Source organism: Rhinopithecus bieti, unplaced genomic scaffold (genome assembly GCF_001698545.2).
Source record: "Rhinopithecus bieti isolate Rb0 unplaced genomic scaffold, ASM169854v2 scaffold_57691, whole genome shotgun sequence".
Taxonomy (NCBI): Eukaryota; Metazoa; Chordata; class Mammalia; order Primates; family Cercopithecidae; genus Rhinopithecus; species Rhinopithecus bieti.
In genome coordinates, this window is record NW_016824383.1 from 3,097,239 (window position 1) to 3,116,658 (window position 19,420).

Genomic DNA, 19,420 nt, shown 5'->3' on the forward strand with positions numbered 1-19,420 from the left:
GGCTATTTTTGTTGTTGTTGTTTTTTGAGACAGGATCTCACTCTGTTGCCCAGGCTGGAGTGCAGTGGCACCATCTCAGCTCACTGCAGCCTCTACCTCCCGGGTTCAAGCAATCCTCCTGCCTTAGCCTCCTGAGTAGCTGGGATTACAGGTGCTTGCCACCATGCCAGGCTAATTTTTGTATTTTTAGTAGAGATGGGGTTTCACCATGTTGGCCAGGCTTGTCTCGAAATCCTGGCCTCAAGTGATCTGCCCACCTCTGCCTCCCAAAGTTCTGGGTTTACAGGCGTGAGCCATCGTGTCTGGCCTGAGGCCTCATTTCTTGATAGCACTTGGCATAGTTGGTCTCACCCTCCTTCCTGAAACACTTTCTTCATTTGGTATCCAGGACAACACACCTCGGGGTTTTCTGCATTTCCGGCTGGTGCATATCACTGCTGGTACGATTAGCCCCATCGAATGCATGAAGATATGTGGGTTAGAGAGACTAGATAATTTGTCCAAGGCATCCAACTAACTAGTAGCATAGTCAGGACCAATAGCTAAATGTTTCTTTTTTTTTTTTTTGAGACGGAGTCTTGTTCTGTCGCCTGGGCTGGAGTGCAGTGGCCGGATTTCAGCTCACTGCAAGCTCCGCCTCCCAGGTTTACGCCATTCTCCTGCCTCAGCCTCCCGTGTAGCTGGGACTACAGGCACCCGCCACCTCGCCCGGCTAGTTTTTTGTATTTTGTATTTTGTAGAGACAGGGGTTTCACCGTGTTAGCCAGGATGGTCTCGATCTCCTGACCTCGTGATCCGCCCGTCTCGGCCTCCCAAAGTGCTGGGATTACAGGCTTGAGCCACCGCGCCCGGCCGCTAAATGTTTCTTAAGCATCTCTTGTGTGCTTGTCACTGCACTTGACACGTGAACAGTAAAATGTCTCCACCCTGGATGAGTCTGCACTGTAACTGGGCAGGAAAAGGGAATACTTCAAATTAGTAGTGAATAACTAGTAGTTATCACTAGGAGTGATAACTAGCAGTGGAAAGCAGAGATGCAGGTGGGCTGGAAAAGCTGGGGAAAGTGAGAGAGGGAGGATTCCCACTCAGGCTTTTCTGCGGGTGAGATTTGACTAGGAGACAGGGAGGAATAATGAGGAGGAGGGGCCGTCAAGCAAATGGGGGAGGTGAGGTTGAGGAGGGTCCAAACCAGGCCACCCAAAGGCTTGAAAAGCTCCCGGTCTTGATGCCTGTGGCCGCATCTGACCGCCACCTCCTTCCTTTGTGAGTCTCACATGGCCTCATTTCCAAATCTGCGGAGTCATCGTTCAGCCTGTGGTTCCTCCATCCCTTCTTTTTCTTGAAGTCCTCTCTAACCTAACCCCAGGGAGCATGAAGTCAACCGTCCTCACCAAGGCCTGGAATTTCTTGACTTCCTACCCCTCTGCACTCTCAGGCTGCAAAGCTCTTGCCTTAAGTCAGTTCAGCCACTGTGCGTAGGCTGCTGTGACTGGGTGTATTGGAGACACTGCAGATGTATTGCCTTGTTTTTTTTGTTGTTGTTGTTTGTTTGTTTTTTTAGAGCCTCGCTCTGTCGCTCAGACTGGAGTGCAGTGGTGCCATCTCGGCTCACTGCAACCTCCGCCTCCCGGGTTCAAGCGATTCTCCCGCCTCAGCCTCTGAAGTAGCTGGGATTACAGGCACGTGCCACTGCGCCCAGCTGACTTTTGTATTTTTAGTAGATACAGGGTCTCACCATGTTAGCCAGGCTGTTCTCGAATGCCCTACCTCAGGTGATCTGCCTGCCTCGGCTTCCCAGAGTGCTGGGATTACAGGCATGAACCACTGCACCCAGCCTGATCTATCGTCTTTAATGTCAGCCAAGCCCTTGACCAAGGCAGGTGTGGTGCTCTTCCTCTCTGTCCCATAGCAGCCTGTCCAGACCACGGCCAGCCACTTCTCTCACTGTGCCACTGACCAGGGTCCTCATCTTTCGCCCTAGCCTGTACAGTCAAGGACTCTCCTATGTAGCCCTTGCAGCATGCCTGGCTGATGGCAGCTGCTTATAACACTAGTGAGTAAGTGCTTCACATGTCCATGGGACTCTTGACCTGAAGAGTGTGATGACTACAGTGATTTTAAAAGCCTGCAGTGGTAGAATTTCGGGAGAGGGAGGCAGCCGGGAACCAAGAGCTACTCCAGGAAACAGGTGTGACGAAACTCAACAATGCAGTTTCACACCACGACAGAAAAGACCGCACACAGAGGAGCAGTGCGAGTTCTCTTCTGGTGCTGGTTTACGACCTTTCTGTTTTCCCTTCCTTGTTTGCCTTTTCCTAACTGTGAATTCAGTGGCCCCTTGACCATTCGTCTTCCTCTCCAGCCCTGTGAGAAGGGGGTAAATGTTGAGAAGGGACATGCAGAGAGTTCATAAGTAAAGAAGGCTGTCATCACCATTATTGTTATTGCTACCACTATTATTAGTAGTGTTCTTAGTAGCCCTAGGAACATGAGGATGAAGACCGTGTCAGATGGACATTGCCCCCTTGACTTGTAAATTCCCATTCTTGGGAATTTGGCAGTCTTGCTTGGAATAACAAGTGTCTATTGGGCAGCGAATGAGATGGGGCTATAAGCCAGCAAAATCTCAAAGCCAGGCTGGGTGCGATGGCTCATGCCTGTAATCCCAGCACTTTGGGAGGCCGAGGCAGATGAATCATGAGGTCAGGAGTTCGAGACCAGCCTGGCCAACATGGTGAAACCCCGTCTTTACTAAAAATACAGAAAATTAGCTGGGCACTAGTGGCAGGCGCCTGTAATCCCAGCTACTTGGGAGGCTGAGGCAGGAGAATCGCTTGAACCCGGGAGGTGGAGGTTGCAGTGAGCCAAGATTGCGCCACGTCACTCCAGGCCGGGCGACAGTGAGATTCTGTCTCAAAAAAAAAAAAAAAAATCTCAAAGCCAGCAGAGACCAGGGACTGTTCACTGCACCCGAGTGACCTTGTCCAGAGATGTGTGTCCCCGAAGTGCATGCTCAGAGTCTGTGTAGGCCCTGGGAGTAGCTGCCCCTCCAGTGAGGCGCAGACTCTGTGCAGGAAGATGCTGAAGAAACAGCACCTTCCCAAACAAGTTCCATTCTGAGTAGCCCATGGGTTCTCCCGTGGTTGCATGTCATCTCTTCCCAGAGAGTCTTGTTTTTTTTTTTTTTTTTTTTTTGAGACGGAGTCTCGCTCTGTCGCCCAGGCTGGAGTGCAGTGGCCGGATCTCAGCTCACTGCAAGCTCCGCCTCCCAGGTTTACGCCATTCTCCTGCCTCAGCCTCCCGAGTAGCTGGGACTACAGGCGCCCGCCACCTCGCCTGGCTAGTTTTTTGTATTTTAGTAGAGACGGGGTTTCACCATGTTAGCCAGGATGGTCTCGATCTCCTGACCTCGTGATCCGCCCGTCTCGGCCTCCCAAAGTGCTGAGATTACAGGCTTGAGCCACCGCGCCCGGCCTCCCAGAGAGTCTTGACATCTGTGAGCACCTCCCCTCCCTCCACTCTATTGAGTATATGAGCGGCTACAATGGTCATTTATTTGAATGAACACAGAGAAATCAATTTAATCAAGCAAGGGAATGGAATGCAAACCCAAGGTCAAGCATGTACCTTCTTCTTAGTTCTCCTTGTAAACCAAAAAGTATCCGAGACAGATCTCCATCAATTTAACAATTTATTTTGCCCAAGTTAAGGAGATGCCTGTGACACAGCCTCAGGAGGTCCTGAGGTCACGTGCCCAAGGTGGTCAGGCTACAGCTTGGTTTTATAGACCTTAGGGAGACATAAGACATCAATCAATATAGGTAAGATGTATGGTGGTTTGGTCCAGAAAGGTGGTACAACTGGGAGCCGAGCGTAAGGTGGAGAGCTTCCAGGTCATAGGCAGATTCAAAGATTTTCTGATTGGCAATTGGTTGAGTTATCTAAAAACCTGGAACCGATAGAATGGAATGTCTGGGTTATAATAAGGGCTTGTGGAGACCAAGGTTTAATCATGCAGATGACGCCTCCAGGTAGCCGGCTTCAGACAGAACAGATTGTAGATGTTTCTTATCAGAGTTAAAGAGTCTGTTCTGTCAAGGTTTTTATTATTTTTTATTGAAACAGAGTCTTACTCTGTCACCCGGGCTGTAGTGCAGTGGCGCAATCTCGGCTCACTGCAAACTCCGCCCCCTGGGTTCAAGCAATTCTCGTGCCTCAGCCTCCCAAGTAGCTAGGATTACAGGCGCCCGTCACTATGCCCCGCTAATTTTTGTATTTTTAGTAGAGATGGGGTCTCACCATGTTGGCCAGGCTGGTCTAGAACTCCTGACCTCAAGTGATCCAGCCGCCTCGGCCTCCCAAAGTGCTGGGATTACAGGCGAGAGCCACTGCGTCTGGCCTGTTCTTTCAGTCTTAAGGTTGATGTTAATGGTAATGAGACATAGCCAACCTTCCCCCTCCTCTCATGGCCTGAAGTAGTTTCATAGGTTTACTTTGGGATGCCCTTGACTGAAAGGAGGGGTCCGTTCAGTTGGTTGGGGAACTTGGAATTTTATTTTTGGTTTACACTCTATTTCATTTTCCTTTCATTCTCTTTGTCCCCCCATCTTGAGAAAAGTCACCCCAGACTTCCTGCCATTCTGCAGATAAGTATCAGGTCTTGAGTGCTTTCTTCCCTAGCAGCTCGAACTAGATGAGAAAGAAGAAGCTTGTCTGAGTCATCAATTTATCAACCAGAAACAAGCTCAGGAAATGCATCTTTAGCATCCCCACTACCCCCACCCCATCCACCAGGCCTTTAATAGAAAGTTTCCCATGGGGCCTGGGAGACTCAGCAGGGGGCTCTCCCTAGAGGCCCCGGGCTGCTCCCACTGTCTGCTGGCCCAGGAAGTCCGCCGAGATCACAGCTTTTTATAAACACACTTGAGATTCTATTTCCTGAGTACAGTCGAGGTTGCCCCTCCTTTTTACAAATTCAAGATACAGTACTTCGAAGTTCCACTATAAATTCTAGATCCCTTGAGATTTTCTATTCTGGCCAAATACTTTGTTAGCACAACTCTGTCGGCCACATAAAATGGAACAATCCTTACTGCCTGAAAAGGTTTGTTTGGTTGACAGCACACAGAATACCAGTTTTGTTTTCCAACTGGAAAAGCACCACCATATACAGATGTGCTTGGTAGGAAAATGGGTCTGTGGCTGCACGGATAATTTTGGTGAATGTGCTAAGGGTAATGTGCGTACACTGTTGTTGTTGTAACAGGTTCAGTGTGTGGGAGCTGTCCTGAGCACTGGCAATGTGGACTCCAGATGCCAGACCAGAATGGCGGGGGCTAGACCAGAAACCCAGAGACTTAGGTTCTTGTTAGAACTGAGCCACCAACCAGTGCTGTGACCTGAAGGAGTCTCAACTTCTCTGAGTTTCAGTTTTCTCATTTGGTGTAAAAACTGCAGTTGCTTATCACATAGGATTACTATGAGAATCAAATGAAATATATCTGTGAATGGAAACAGCTTATATGAAAACTCTAAAACCCTATGCCAACATAAAATTTTGTGGAAGTAAACACCTTTTACATTCAAGAGTGAACAGAACCAGAAGTCTTTTTTTTTTTTGAGACAGAGTTTTGCTCTTGTCGCCCAGGCTAGAGTACAATGGCAAGATCTCGGCTCACTGCAACCTCTGCCTCCCGGGTTCAAGCAATTCTCCAGCCTCAGCCTCTGGAGTAGCTGCGATTACAGGCGGCCACCACCACACCCAGCTAATTTTTGTATTTTTAGTACAGAAGGGGTTTCTCCATGTTGGCCAGGCTGGTCTCAAACTCCTGACCTCAGGGTGATCCACCTGCCTCGGCCTTCCACAGCGCTGGGACTGCAGGTGTGAGCTACCACGCCTGGCCAGACATTTTTTATTCCAACCAGATGGCTTGCTTCTATCTTTGTTTGGTGCTTCCTACATCAAATGTTTGGTTTTGTTTTTTATATTAATTAGCCTCTGGGACAAAAGAAAAGCATGCATGGTTTTCTCTTGCCGGGTTCAACAAATACTTTCCTGGCATGCTGACTGCTTGTCACCATGGGCGCAACCACAATAAGCAAGCCAACATGAGAACTGACAACACAGACAAAGGTCCTTCAAACATTCGCTGGCAACACACTTGTGGAATGTCACCGTGTCTGCCTTTCGGGGATCCAGTCGCAAATGAACATCTGCAGAGCTCGGGTGCAGAGCTCGAAATGTCTCTGTGCACCTTGTCTCGTCACCTCCCACTGACTCCTCAAACAGGCCTGTGAGATCTGTTATTACTGCCGTCCCTATTCCACAGCTGCAGGAAGCACAGCTTAATCTGTATCATTGATACATGCAAGGTGACACCAGAAGTCATGGAACTGAGGCCAGGTGTGGTGGCTCATACCTGTAATCCCAGTACTTTGGGAGGCCGAGGCGGGTGGATCACCTGAGGTCAGGAGTTCTAGACCAGCCTGGCCAACATAGTGAGACCCTGTCTCTACCAAAAAAATACAAAATTAGCCGGATGTGGTGGTGGGCACCTGTAGTCTCAGTTACTCGGGAGACTGAAACAGGAGAATCTCTTGAGCCCAGGAGGCAGAGGTTGCAGTGAGCATTTCACTCCAGCCTGTACAAGACAGAGTGAGACTGTAACTTAAAAAAAAAAAAAAAGTAATGGAACTGAGAATCAAAAACATTCCCAGGTGCAAAATTCTGAGAAATATATAATATTCTAGTTTATGTGATTACAGCATGTTTTTATTATTAACATTTTAGTATATATTAATTAATGCACACATACATAAACATATATACAAATAAGTACATATTTCCCCTTAACATAACTAGTAATGCCCTAGAGCAGGGGTTGGCAACTACAGTCCCCATAGGCCAAATTTGGCCCACTGTTTGTTTTGTAAATAAAGTTTTATTGGGAAAGCCACACTCATTCATTGATGTATATATAAGACATGATTGCTTTCATGCTACAACCACAGAATTGCATAGTTGTGACAGAGACCTCATGGCCCACAAAGCCAAAAATATTTATTCTTCCTCTTAACAGGAAAAGTCAGTTGAGCCCTACCCTAGACCTACTCAACCACTATCTTCTACTCATCAAAAAAAGCACAGAGGAGGCTAGGCATGGTGGCTCACGCCTGTAGTCCCAGCACTTTGGGAGGCTGAGGCGGGCGGATCACCTGAGGTCAGGAGTTCAAGACCAGCCTGACCAACACGGTGAAACCCCATCTCTACAAAAAATACAAAATTAGCTGGGCATGATGGCAAGCATCTGTAATCTCAGCTACTCAGGAGGCTGAGGTAGGAGAATTGCTTGAACCCAGGAAGCAGAGGTTGCACTGAGCTGAGATTGCACCACTACACTGTAGCTTGGGCAACAAGAGCAAAACTCCATCTCAAAAAAAAAAAAAAAAAAAAACACAGAAGACTGAGACAGGAAGATGACTTGAGTCCAGGAGTTGGAGGCCAGCCTGGGCAACATAGCAAGACCCTGCCACTTAAAAAAATATATAAAGTGTCCAGGCGTGGTGGCTCACACCTATAATCCCAGTACTTTGGGAGGTCAAGATGGGTGGATCACTTGAGCTCAGTAGTTCGAGAACAGTCTGGGCAACCTAGTGAGACCCCATCTCTACTAAAATTATGAAAAATTAGCCAAGTGTGGTGATACATGCCTGTAGTTCCACCTATTCGGGAGGCTGAGGTGGGAGGATTGCTTGAGCCTGGGAGGTGAAGGTTGCAATAAGCTGAGATTATACTACCACACTCCAGCCTGGGTGACAGAGTGAAATCCTGTCTCAAAAAAGGAAAATAAAAACAACAAAAACAAAACAAAACAAAAAAAACTATGGAATGAAAATGGACAGCATTAAAAGGAGAAATACAAATTATATATTTAAAGAAAAAGCACCTAGGCATTCCTTGGCTCTCCATGCCGTGTGGACGATCTCTTCTGAGTATCTGCTGTCTCCTGGTCTCCTCTGTCAAGGCAGCCACTCACTGAATTGCAAATGTGTGTTCAGTTGTTGACTTCCCTCCAGACTGTGAGCTCCCTGAAGGCAGGTGCTATGGGTTATTCCTGTGTGCATTCCCCCAGCACAGTCAAGTAGGCACTTCTTGTTTTTTTGAGTTTTTGTTTTGTTTTTTGGGAGACAGGGTCTTGCTCTGTCACCCAGGCTGGAGTGTAGTGGCATGAAAGTGGCTCATTGCAGCCTCAAACTCCTGGGCTCTACAGATCCTCCTGCCTCACCCTCCCAGGTAGCTGGGACCACAGGTGCATGCCACCACACCCAGATAAGTTTTTTATTTTTTGTAGAGATGGGTCTTGCTGTGTTGCTCAGGCTAGTCCTGGGCACTCCTGGGCTCAAGTGGTCCTCTCTTCTTGGCCTCCCAAAGTGCTAGAATTACAGGTGTGAGCCACTGTGCCTGACCGAGTAGATGCTTCTTGAGTAAACGTTAAGGAGATTTTTGTCAGGGAGATGGACAAGGCACAGCTCCTTAGAGTCAGTGAGATACAGGTATGGTGTGGGCAAGCCCAGATCACCCTGGGAGGTCATAGAGGGGATTGGACTCAGCCTCGGGGAGTTGAACAGGCTTCCTGAAGGGAGTTAAGTGCCTAAGCTGATTTCTGAAGGATTAACCAGACAGGGAGAAGGAGAATCACAAAAAGAATATCACATGGAAAGGCCTGGGAGGGAGAGGCAACAAGACATGGATGAAGTATAGCTCTTAGCAGTCAGTGATGTGGAGAATGGGTACCTCCTGCCAGTGTCTGGACATTGCTTTGTGTGGTCAGTACTGCAGAGGTTACAACTCTGGACTGGTGACTGAACTCTAACCAGTGTGGAACGCACTATGACTTGGAAGTTGTTTATTCCAGGCCACAGCTGCTTATTCGCAATTCCACAGCTTCAGAAGTACACCTGTCCCTCAGTATCCACAGGGCATTGGTTCCTGAAGATACAAATCCACAGGTACTCAAGTCCCTGATATAAAATGGTATAGTATTGGCATATAACCTATGCACACCCTCCCATATACTTGAAATCATCTCTAGATTATTTATAATTCCTAATACAATGTGAATGCCATGTAAGAAGTTGTTGTATTGTTTAGGAAATGATGACAAAAAAGAAATCTGTTCATGTTCAGTACAAATGCAACCATCCTTTTTATTTTTCCAAATATTTCCGATCTGTGGTTGGTTGAATCCACAAATGTGGAACCCATGGATATGGAGTGTTCACTGTATTTCCCTGTCTTAAGATCTGAGTTGTACAGTTTAGAGGTCAATTTTCATGCCAAAAAGCAGGACATAAATAAAGGAAAACATACAAGTGTTGGTAAACGCACTTGGTGGTATCTGGTCCCTGAAATCTTTGGCCTTGACTTGTCGGTTATCAAGAAGTTTGAGATTCCAGCATGGCCAACATGGTGAAACCCCGTCTCTACTAAAAATATAAAAATCAGCCAGATGTGGTGGCGCTTGCCTGTAATCCCAGCTATGCAGGAGTCTAGGGCAGGAGAATTGCTTGAACCTGGGAGGCATAGGTTGCAGTGAGTCGAGATCACGCCACTGCACTCCAGCCTGGGCAACAGAGCGAGACTCCGTCTCAAAAAAAAAAAAAAAGAAACTTGAGATGATAAAAATGACACATTTAGAAAAAACAGAACAAAAAAATTTCTTAAAATAAAACCCAGTGATGTTCATCACTGGGTAAGCAAAATATGAGCTGTCCCTACAATGCAATATTATTCAGCCATGAATATGAAGCAGGTTCTAATACATGCTACCACTTGGATAAAGCTTGAGAACATTCTGCTAAGTGAAAGACGCCAGACACAAATGTCACATATTGTATGATTCTGTGTATACGAAATACCCAGGATAGGTAAATCTGCAGAGACAGACTGTAGATTGATGGTTGCCAGGGGATGGGAAGAAGGGGAAAACGGAGATCAACTGCTTAATGCATATCGGCTTCCTTTTGGGGTGATGAAAATGTTTCAGAACTATGTAGAGGTTGGTGGTTACTCAGCATGGTGAATGCACTAAATACCATTGAATTGTTTACTTAAAAATGGTTTACTCAGCAGGGTGCAGTGGCTCATACCTGTAATCCCAGCACTTTGGGAGGCCGAGGCAGGCGGATCACCTGAGGTCAGGAGTTCAAGACCAGCCTGGCAACATGGTGAAACCCTGTCTCTACTAATAATACAAAATTAGCTGGGCGTGGTGGCAGGCGCCTGTAATCCCAGCTACTCAGGAGGCTGAGGCAGGATAATCACTTGAACCCGGGAGGTGGAGGTTTGAGTGAGCAGAGATGGTGCTGCTGCACTCCAGCCTGGGTAACAGGAGAGAAACTCTATCTCAAAAAAACAAAAAAAAGGTTCACTTTATGCTCTATCAATTTGCTTCAATTCTTTTTGCCTCAATTAAAAAAAAAAAAATGTTTTAAAAGGAACTACCTAGGAGTAAGAAGGAGATGTAAATATAATTTTGTTGACAGTTAAACCTATTCAATAATAATGATGTTTTGGCATTTTGAAAAACTGATGAAACAAAACCCAGTGATACACAGGCAGCCCTCGTGGTTCTGAGCGAGCTGCGGGGTCTCCTGCAGCCCCGCCAGGGAGCACTGACGGATGACGCACCTGACAGCTTTCTTGTTGTCTGTTTCTCTGATAGAGGTAGAGAAAACCCGGTGCCAGCATGAGCGAGAACACATTCTCGGGGCAGCGGGGGCGGCGGACCCACAGCGACCCATTCCTCCAGGGCTGTTCGTTCCTGAGTGCGATGCGCACGGGCACTATGCGCCCACCCAGTGCCACGGCAGCACCGGCTACTGCTGGTGCGTGGATCGCGATGGCCGCGAGGTGGAGGGCACCAGGACCAGGCCCGGGATGACGCCCCCGTGTAAGTGGTGCAGGCTGTGCTTGGGCGTGTGCCTGAGAAGGACCTCGGGGACCGGAATTGCTGAACACGCACTTGGCTCTCCTGCTGCGCTAAAGCTTGAACTGTTCCATTGGCTCCAGCCCCACCCCCTCCCTCTGCACCCCTCTTCCCTCTCACCCCGCTTCTCCCCATGCTGCTTCTCCTCCTCACCCTCTCTGTCCTCTTACCCTCTTCTTTCTCTTTCCCCATCCAACACACACACACGTGTAGGGTGTAAATACCCAGTGGGGCCTGCCACAGCAGTACCCTTAATGGTAGCAGAGCGGCTGTGTGTGCTCCGGGCCTCCCAGAAGAACTCTTTGCCGAGGGAGACTGGAGGTGGAATGTTCCTGCACTGGGATATGGCAGGGACGGTGGGGACCAACCTGAACCCTTCCCCAGGGCTCTGTGTCCTAGGCAGTGGGACCTGTTCAGACCCTTTCAACCCTTGCCTCCTTCAATCATGCCCTAGGGCCTTTAGTTACTTGGGTTGATTTTTCAATCCAAGGAGCAAACAGCCACAAAGCTTTCTGCGTGAGCTGGTTTTAAGACCATCACCGGAGGCAGTGGGAAGTTGCTGTCCTAGGGGCCAGGGGCCCTGTGTGAGGCCCAGCCTGGTGGTTGTGTGCCTCTAGACAGACACCTTCCCTAGCCTCAGCGTCCTCAGTCTCAACCTAAGACATGAGGCAAAATAACCCTGAGAGTGAATGCCAGCTCTAAAATTCTGCTGTTGCAAATGTAGAAACTGGTTATTGTCACAAATTATCAAAAGCCAATATAATGAATCTTTGAATCTCCACTCACAATTTAGCTAAAAATCATAGATTGATCTCCTATCAAATATTTCCCCAAAGCTGCTAATAAACAGTAAAACAATTACTCAGAAACTTCACTCATTCACGCAGCCAACATTCACTGAGGGGCCAGTGCTGTGGTGGGTGCTAGGATATCCAGAGGAAAGTCACGGTGCTGGGTGCCCAAGAAGCGGAAAGGACGGTGAATAAACAGGAACAGTGCAGGGAGATGAGCTTTAGGAGAGGGTGGACAGCGACCAGGGAACCGAGGAGGAATCCTGGCTTGTGTGGGGTGGTGGGCCCACGGGTGAAGCTTTCCAGAAGCAACACCACGTGAGCCACGTTTCTGAGGCTGCGTATTGGTCATGAGGGCAACGAGGAGCCTGGGATGGGTTTGGAGCAGGTGCCCATGTGAAGCAGGGGTTAGGTTTAGAATATCACTGGCTGGGGGTAGAAGCTGAGAGGCAGGCATGACAGTCCCTGGCAGGGGGGAGGTGAAGGCTGTTGCACTAATGATGAATCCAGGTGAGAAACGGATGGATTTCAGAGATATGAAAGAGGTCGACCAGATTGGTTTATGTCACTGATTGGGTGTAATCGGCAAGACAGACAAGAGAAAGTGACCTTGGGGACAATCTTGTCCAGCTCTCACTGTAGAGAGCAGGAGACCAGGCCCTGGAAGATGCATGCCCCGTGCACACAGCGAGTGAGTGGGCGGGGCCAGGACAGGGCTCAGGTCTCCAGACCCCCGATCAGCCCTCTTAGCCCTCCTTACTCTGCAGCACAGCTGTGTGTCCCTCCTGGGACATTGTCTTATCAAGTGACTCAAGGAGCCAACCAGGGTTTGAGGTCAGCAGATGAAAAGGCAAGCCTGACTCTGAGGGAAAAGGAGCCCCTGGCCATGATTTTGTTCTTGAAAGCCCGTAAACGTCATGCTCTTGCTTGTCAGGCCCCAGTCTGTCCATCCCTGTGGCACTGGGACAGAGTGCACTGCATGGGGCAAGCTCATTCTGACAGGCTCCTCCAGCATGAAAAAGCTTAATAGCTTGCACTAGAGCATGGCTCCCTGTGGGCAGGGGGTTCAGGGATGCTGTTTTTGCTGTTGTGCTACCACTGGTGCTGCCGGTGCTACTGGTGCTGCCCTTACTTGCTTCACTCCTCTAGCACCAGTGCCCAAAGCAGAGCATAAGTAGCCAAGCTTTTCTATTACGAGGGAGGCCAGCCGGGCACAGTGGCTTACACCTGTAATCCCAGCACTTTGGAGACCTAGGTGGGCAGATCCCTTGAGGTCAGGAGTCTGAGACCAGCCTGGCCAACATGGTGAAACCCTGTCTCTACTAAAAATACAACAATTAACTGGGTATGGTGGTGCATGGCTGTAATCCCAGCTACTCAGGAGGCTGAGGCACAAGAATCGCTTGAATCAGGCAGGCAGAGGTTGCAGTGAGCCGAAATCACACCACTGCACTCCAGCCTGGGTGACAGAGCAAGACTCCATCTCAAAAAAAAAAAAAAAAAGGGAGGCCAAACCTTTTTTTTTCACGCGACCTTTAACGCTCTGTATTACCTTCTTCATCAGTGCCCTTTGACTGAGGGCTTCTTCTGGTGCTTTTAGCTATAAAATGGGCAGTGTGTGGCTGTGGCAGTTTGTGGTGCCATGAAGGTGATGTGACCTGATGTGTGGGTGTGTGTATGTGTGTGCATGCTTGCGTATGTGTGGGGGTGTGTGTGTGCATTTGTGGGTTTCTGGTGCACACGGGCCTCGCTCACTGATCCCCTCTGCCATGCAGGCCTGAGTACAGTGGCTCCCCCGATTCACCAAGGACCCGCAGTGCCTACCGCCGTGATCCCCTTGCCCCCCGGGACCCATTTACTTTTTGCCCAGACCGGGAAGATTGAGCGCCTGCCCCTGGAGGGAAATACCATGAGGAAGACAGAAGCAAAGGCATTCCTTCATGTCCCGGTGAGTGCTGGCTGATAGCACCTGGTGACAGCTCCTGCTTCAGTGACCTGGAGAAACAAGCAGGACGAGGTCAGACCAGAACCCCAGGCTCAACCCCTGGAACCATGGGTGCTCATTCCATGTGGGCCCAGGTGACTGTCTCTAGATGGGGCCACTGTATTGCTGAGCTGCCCATGAGACTTACAGTAAGATGGGCACAGATGTGGGAAGGCCTTCCAGAGCTACCCCTTGGTGGTGGCTTCATGCTAATTTTGTACCTTGTTCGTGTGCATCTGCTGGCTTGATCTTTCCATTCCTGCCAAATTCATTCATCTTTCAGCAGCTGTTCAATTCGAGAGCCTCATATCTGCCCTGAGGTAGCAACAAGCATTGGAGTTTTTAGAGGCTTTCAAAGCTTCAAGATGCATTTTGTGATTTAGGGACTTCTTTTCCCATTAGATAGAGGTTAGGCAATTCAGAAAAGTCATTCTGTTTTATCTGATCCTGACTCCTGCCAAGAAACCAAACCTGAGACCTGCAGGCTTCCACTACAAGGCTGAGTCAGAGTGGCTGGAGCAGTGGGAGCAGCTATGAGGGTCCCATGAGGAGTGAAGGAGAGGGAGGGTCTGAGATCATTGGTGCTTGTAAAAGAAAGTCCCGCAGAAAGCCCTATCATTCCTCACTGGGGGCACAAAGTCTGCTTGAAAATTCTTGGTAAAGATGCTACTTGGGCCATCTTGTCTGCCACAGGCCCAGCTTCCAGTTTTTCTTCTCTTCCTCCTTTCTCTACCCATTGTGTTTTCTTCTTTTTCTATTTACTCTTCCTGAATTGATCTCCACTTCATAGATGCCACACACAGCCACATCCCTTCTTTGGGACCAGGGAGGAAACATCAGCAAAAAAGTATCCAAAATAAAAATACTTTTCAAAAGCCTCTTGCAAAGAAGTCTTTATGAGATTCATGTCCTTTTCCTGCACAAAGCCCTCAGATGGGTTCCCTCTTCACTCAGAATAAAATCCAGTCCTTTGCATGGCCCTCAAAGCCGTATAGGATCTGGCCTCTTGCTCTCTCTCCCACCCTGTTCCCTACCACTCTCACCTCACTCACTGACTTCAACCCTCTGGCCCTCTGGCTGGTCTTTGAACGTACCAGGCACATTTCTGTCTCAGGGCCTTTGCACTTGCAGTTCCCCCTGCCTGACAATTGCACAGTTCACTGCCTTACTTCATGCAAATTTCTGCCAAAGCATCATCTCTCAGAGAGGCCTGTCCTGATCCCCCTGTCCAGACAGCAGCCACTACTGCTCTCTAGCTCTTTATGCTGCTTTGTGTTTCATCAGAGCTCTTGGCACTATGTGATGCATTAAATACCCATATTTGTGTTGTGTGTCTGACATGTATCTTTCTGTTAAAATATCAGCACCACAAGAGAGGAACTGTTCATTTATTTCATGGAGGTGTTGGTTTCATGTAGTATTTCTAGACTCAAAACTGTGCTTGGCATATAGGAAGCACTCAAAAAAATATTTGCCAAACAAATGCATACATGATCATTGTATTCATCTATTGCCTTGCTGAACATATAAACCCCTTGAAGATCATCTGTGTCATTTCCATCTCCAGCACATGCTCACAGGTAATAGGAATGGGTTAAATTCCCTGTGAAAGACATTCTTTCCCAAGACCAAGGGGAGAGGCTAAATGTCATGTGAGGCAATAAAAAGCAGATAATTTACAGCCTGGGCAACAGGGAGAAACCCCATCTCTACTAAAAATACAAAAATTACCTGGGCATGGTGGTGCATGCCTGTAATTCCAGCTACTTGGGAGGCTGAGTCACAAGAATTGCTTGAACCTGGGAGGCAGAGGTTGCAGTGAGCTGAGATCCTGGGTGACAGAACGAGATTCTTGTCTCAAAAAAAATAAAATAAAAAACCCAGATAATTATTTAAGTGGGATAGGTGGAAGGGGGAATGCTGAAATAACAGGATAAACATTCACCATCTTTTGGAAAACTGTTTAAAGTGGTATTACGTATATAAACAATGTTACGCAACTATCACCTCCATTCATCTGCAGAACTTTCTCATCATCCCAAACTGAAGCTATTAAACAATACCTCCCATTATCCCTCCACTCATGTCCTAGCCCCTGGCAGCCACCATTCTACTTACTATCCCTATACATTTGACTTTTCTGGGTACCTCCTAGAAGCAGAATCATACAGTATTTGTCATTTGTGTCTGGCATATTTCACTTAGCACGATGTCCTCAGGTTCATCCATACTGTAGCATGTGTCAGAATTTCTTTCTTTTTTAAGACTGAAAAACATCCCATTGTATGGATCTGCCATATTTTGTTTATTTATTCATCTATCAGCAGTTGCTTTCACCTTCTGGCTTTTGCAAATAATGCTGCTATGAACACAGGTATACAAATATCTGTTGAAGTCCCTGCTTTAACTTCTTTTCGATATATATACCAAAGTGGAATTGCTGGATCATACGGTAATTCTATATTTAATTTTTTGAGGAACAACCATACTGTTTTCCACAGTGGTTGTACCATTTTACATACCCACCACAGAGCACAAGGGTTTAAATTCCTCCATATCCTTACCAAAACTTGTTGGCTGTTTTTGTTTTTTAATGATAGCCGTTGTAACGGGTATGAAGTGGTTTTGATTTGCATTTTCCTAATAATTTATAACATTGAACATCTTTTCACGTATTTAATGGCCACTTGTATATCTTCTTTGGAGAAATGTCTACTTAAATCCTTTTGTCTGTTTTTTGATTGGTTCTTTTGTTGTTGTTGAGTTGTGGGAATTCTTTATATATTCTGGATATTAACTCTTTAAAAGATACATGATTTGCAATATTTTCTTACATTCCATGGTTGTCTTTTCAGTCTCTTGATTGTGTCCTATGATGCACAGAAATTTGTAATTTTGATGTAGTCCAATTTACCTATTTTTTCTTTTGTTGCCTGTGCTTTTGGTATCATATCCAAGAAATTGTTGCCAAATCCAATGTCATGAGGCTTTCCCCCTGGTTTTCGTCTAAGAGTTTTATAAGTTAACTCTTACATTTAGGTCTTTGATTCATTTTGAGTTAATTTTTGTATGTGGTGTGAGGTAAGAGTCACTGTCCTTTTTGACTTGATCCCTTGAGGAGGAAGTATGTGCTCATCCTCCTCATTTTCTCAGTAAAAGATCATCCTGGTCCACCACTTCCTTGTTCCTGAGACCTTCCCTGCTGAGTCCTTCCCTGGCTTCGTAATGCCTAGTATTGTGACCACAACCAAGCACCCACTCCCAGTGTTTCTTGTAACTGAACAATTCAGTGTTTCCAGACTATTGACAGAATGAAACCTCACCACATGCTGAGATCATACAGCCCGGCAGCTTCTTCCTGAGCCTCTCATCGGCAGCATCCAAAGAAAGGAACTCCTCACTGTCTGATCAAGGGAAAAGTTTGTGCTTCTGTTTTGTTTTTGAGTTTTTATTTTCAAGTAATCAGAGCCACAGGAATTTGGAAAGGTATACAGAGAGGTCCTGTGTACCTTTCACCTGGTTTCTCCCAATGGCTAAATTTTACAGAAGTATGAATGCCTATAGTTTTAAAATATTTTAATTTGCAAAAGATCTCGACAAGGCTTTGCCAAATCAACCTATGGGCAGATGACTTGTTTTGAGCTGGTTGCTTTAAATAATTTAAGTAATTCAGTGTTCTTTCTAGGTTGGAGTCTTCTCTAAATATCACCATAGTTCGTCATACATAATGAGCACCTAATAAATACTCGTTAATGAGTTACTGGCAGGTAATTGATATGCCTCTTCTGAGGAGAGGCTGGCTTACTCAGAGCTAACTGTCAGTGGCTTTTCAAACTGAAATACAGCCCAGTAGGTTTTCACAAAACTCAAATCACATGTAAAACGTTACTCAACTTCGCTTCCTCTGGTCCTTTTCTGTCTCACTTTTGTAAGAACCAATGTGTGGAAAAGGACTCTGGATGTGTTTGCTGAAGGAAATGTTTTCTTTCCTTAATGCTGTGGAGGGCCAGAGAAGTTGATGAGCATGTTTGCTGAAGGAAATGTTCTCTTTCCTTAGTACCACGGAAGGCCAGAGAAGTTGATGGGCCTGGGATGCTGTGAAGAAGGTACCCACAGTTGGGGCCTGAGCATTTGGTTGCGATGGTTTAAGAGAGTGAATATCTTAAAAGTGCACAGCATTGTCTGGGCACACTGGCTTACGTCTGTAATCTCAGGACTTTGGGAGGCCCAGGCGGGTGGATCAGTTGAGCTCAGGAGTTCGAGACCAGCCTGGGCAACATAGTGAGACTTTATCTGTACAAAAAATAGAAAAATTAACTAGGTGTGGTGGCACATGTCTGTAGTCCCAGCTACAATTTAAATGTAAATTGTTTACATTTAACCTTATTTTTGCCTTCATTTATTTGGATCTTTTATAGTTTCATGCTGCAGTATTGTATAGTATTCAGTGTGGAATCTTGCATATTTAAAAATGTTTATCCTTACATATTTTCTGTTTTTTGATGCTGTCACAATTATTAAGGTTTATTTTCTATATTTTGCTAGTATATAGAAAAACAATTTTGTATCGACTTTGTATCTTGCACCCTTGCTAGATTCACTTATTGGTTATAGTAGTTTTTTAGATTCCGCATGACTTTCTACATAAATAACCATATTATCTTAGAATAGAGTAATTTTACTTCTTCAATATGTATGCCTTTTATGTCTTTTTCTTTGTCACCTTCAAGTAGGCAAAGATTTCTTAGTATTCAAAAAGCATTAGCCATAAAGAAAAAAATAATAAATTAGACTTACTAAACATTAAAAACTTTTGCTCTTCCAAACACTATTAAGAAAATGAAAGAGCAAACTACAAACTAAGAAGAAATAATAGGTGGGTGCAGTGGCTGGTGCCGGTAATCCCAGCACTTTGGGAGGCTGAGTCAGATGGCTTGCTTGAGCCAGGAGTTTGAGACCAGAGTAGGCAAGACAGTGAGACTCTGTTGCTACAAAAAAATTTAAGAAATTAGCTAGGCATGGTGGCACATGCCTGTAGTCCCAGCTACTCGAGAGACTGAGGGCGAGGATCACTTGAGTTCAGGAGGTTGAGGCTGCAGTGAGCAGTAATCACGCCACTACACTCCAGCCTGGGCAACAGAGACCCTGTCTCAAAAAATACATATTTATGCATGTATACACACACACACACACACAAATTCCTACACATATAGATGTACCTATATATGTATATGACAAGAGTTTTATCTGAAATATATGAACAAGTCCTACAACTCAATGATAAAAATGTTTAAATGGACAAAACACTTGGCACTTCATAACAAAAGATATCCAAATGCCTGTAGGCATGCAAAAAGATTGTCACTATCAGATGCTTGTAGATGGACCACTCTAACCACTGGTCTTCACTTCCAGGCTAAAGTCATCATTGGACTGGCCTTTGACTGTGTAGACAAGATGGTTTACTGGACGGACATCACTGAGCCTTCCATCGGGAGAGCCAGTCTGCATGGCGGAGAGCCAACCACCATCATTAGGCAAGGTAAGCAAGCAAATATCATTTTTCCTTTTTGGTTTTGCTTCTAGCAGCCCAGTGGCCACGTATGCCAGAGAAGAACAGCAAATGAAGCTGAACTTTCACAAACATTTCTCAGTCT

At 46.4% G+C, this 19,420-nt stretch overlaps 1 protein-coding gene across 1 annotated transcript in view; it reads left to right on the forward strand.

The window, feature by feature from the left end:
• The window catches only part of NID1 (nidogen 1), a 99,389-nt gene that overhangs the window by 70,884 nt on the left and 9,085 nt on the right, over positions 1-19,420 (forward strand). Inside the window, exons 12-14 of the mRNA XM_017862280.1 lie at positions 10,725-10,952; positions 13,555-13,727; positions 19,179-19,305. Of these exons, the coding sequence (XP_017717769.1) occupies positions 10,725-10,952; positions 13,555-13,727; positions 19,179-19,305 (528 nt within the window). The remainder of the gene's footprint in view (positions 1-10,724; positions 10,953-13,554; positions 13,728-19,178; positions 19,306-19,420) is intronic.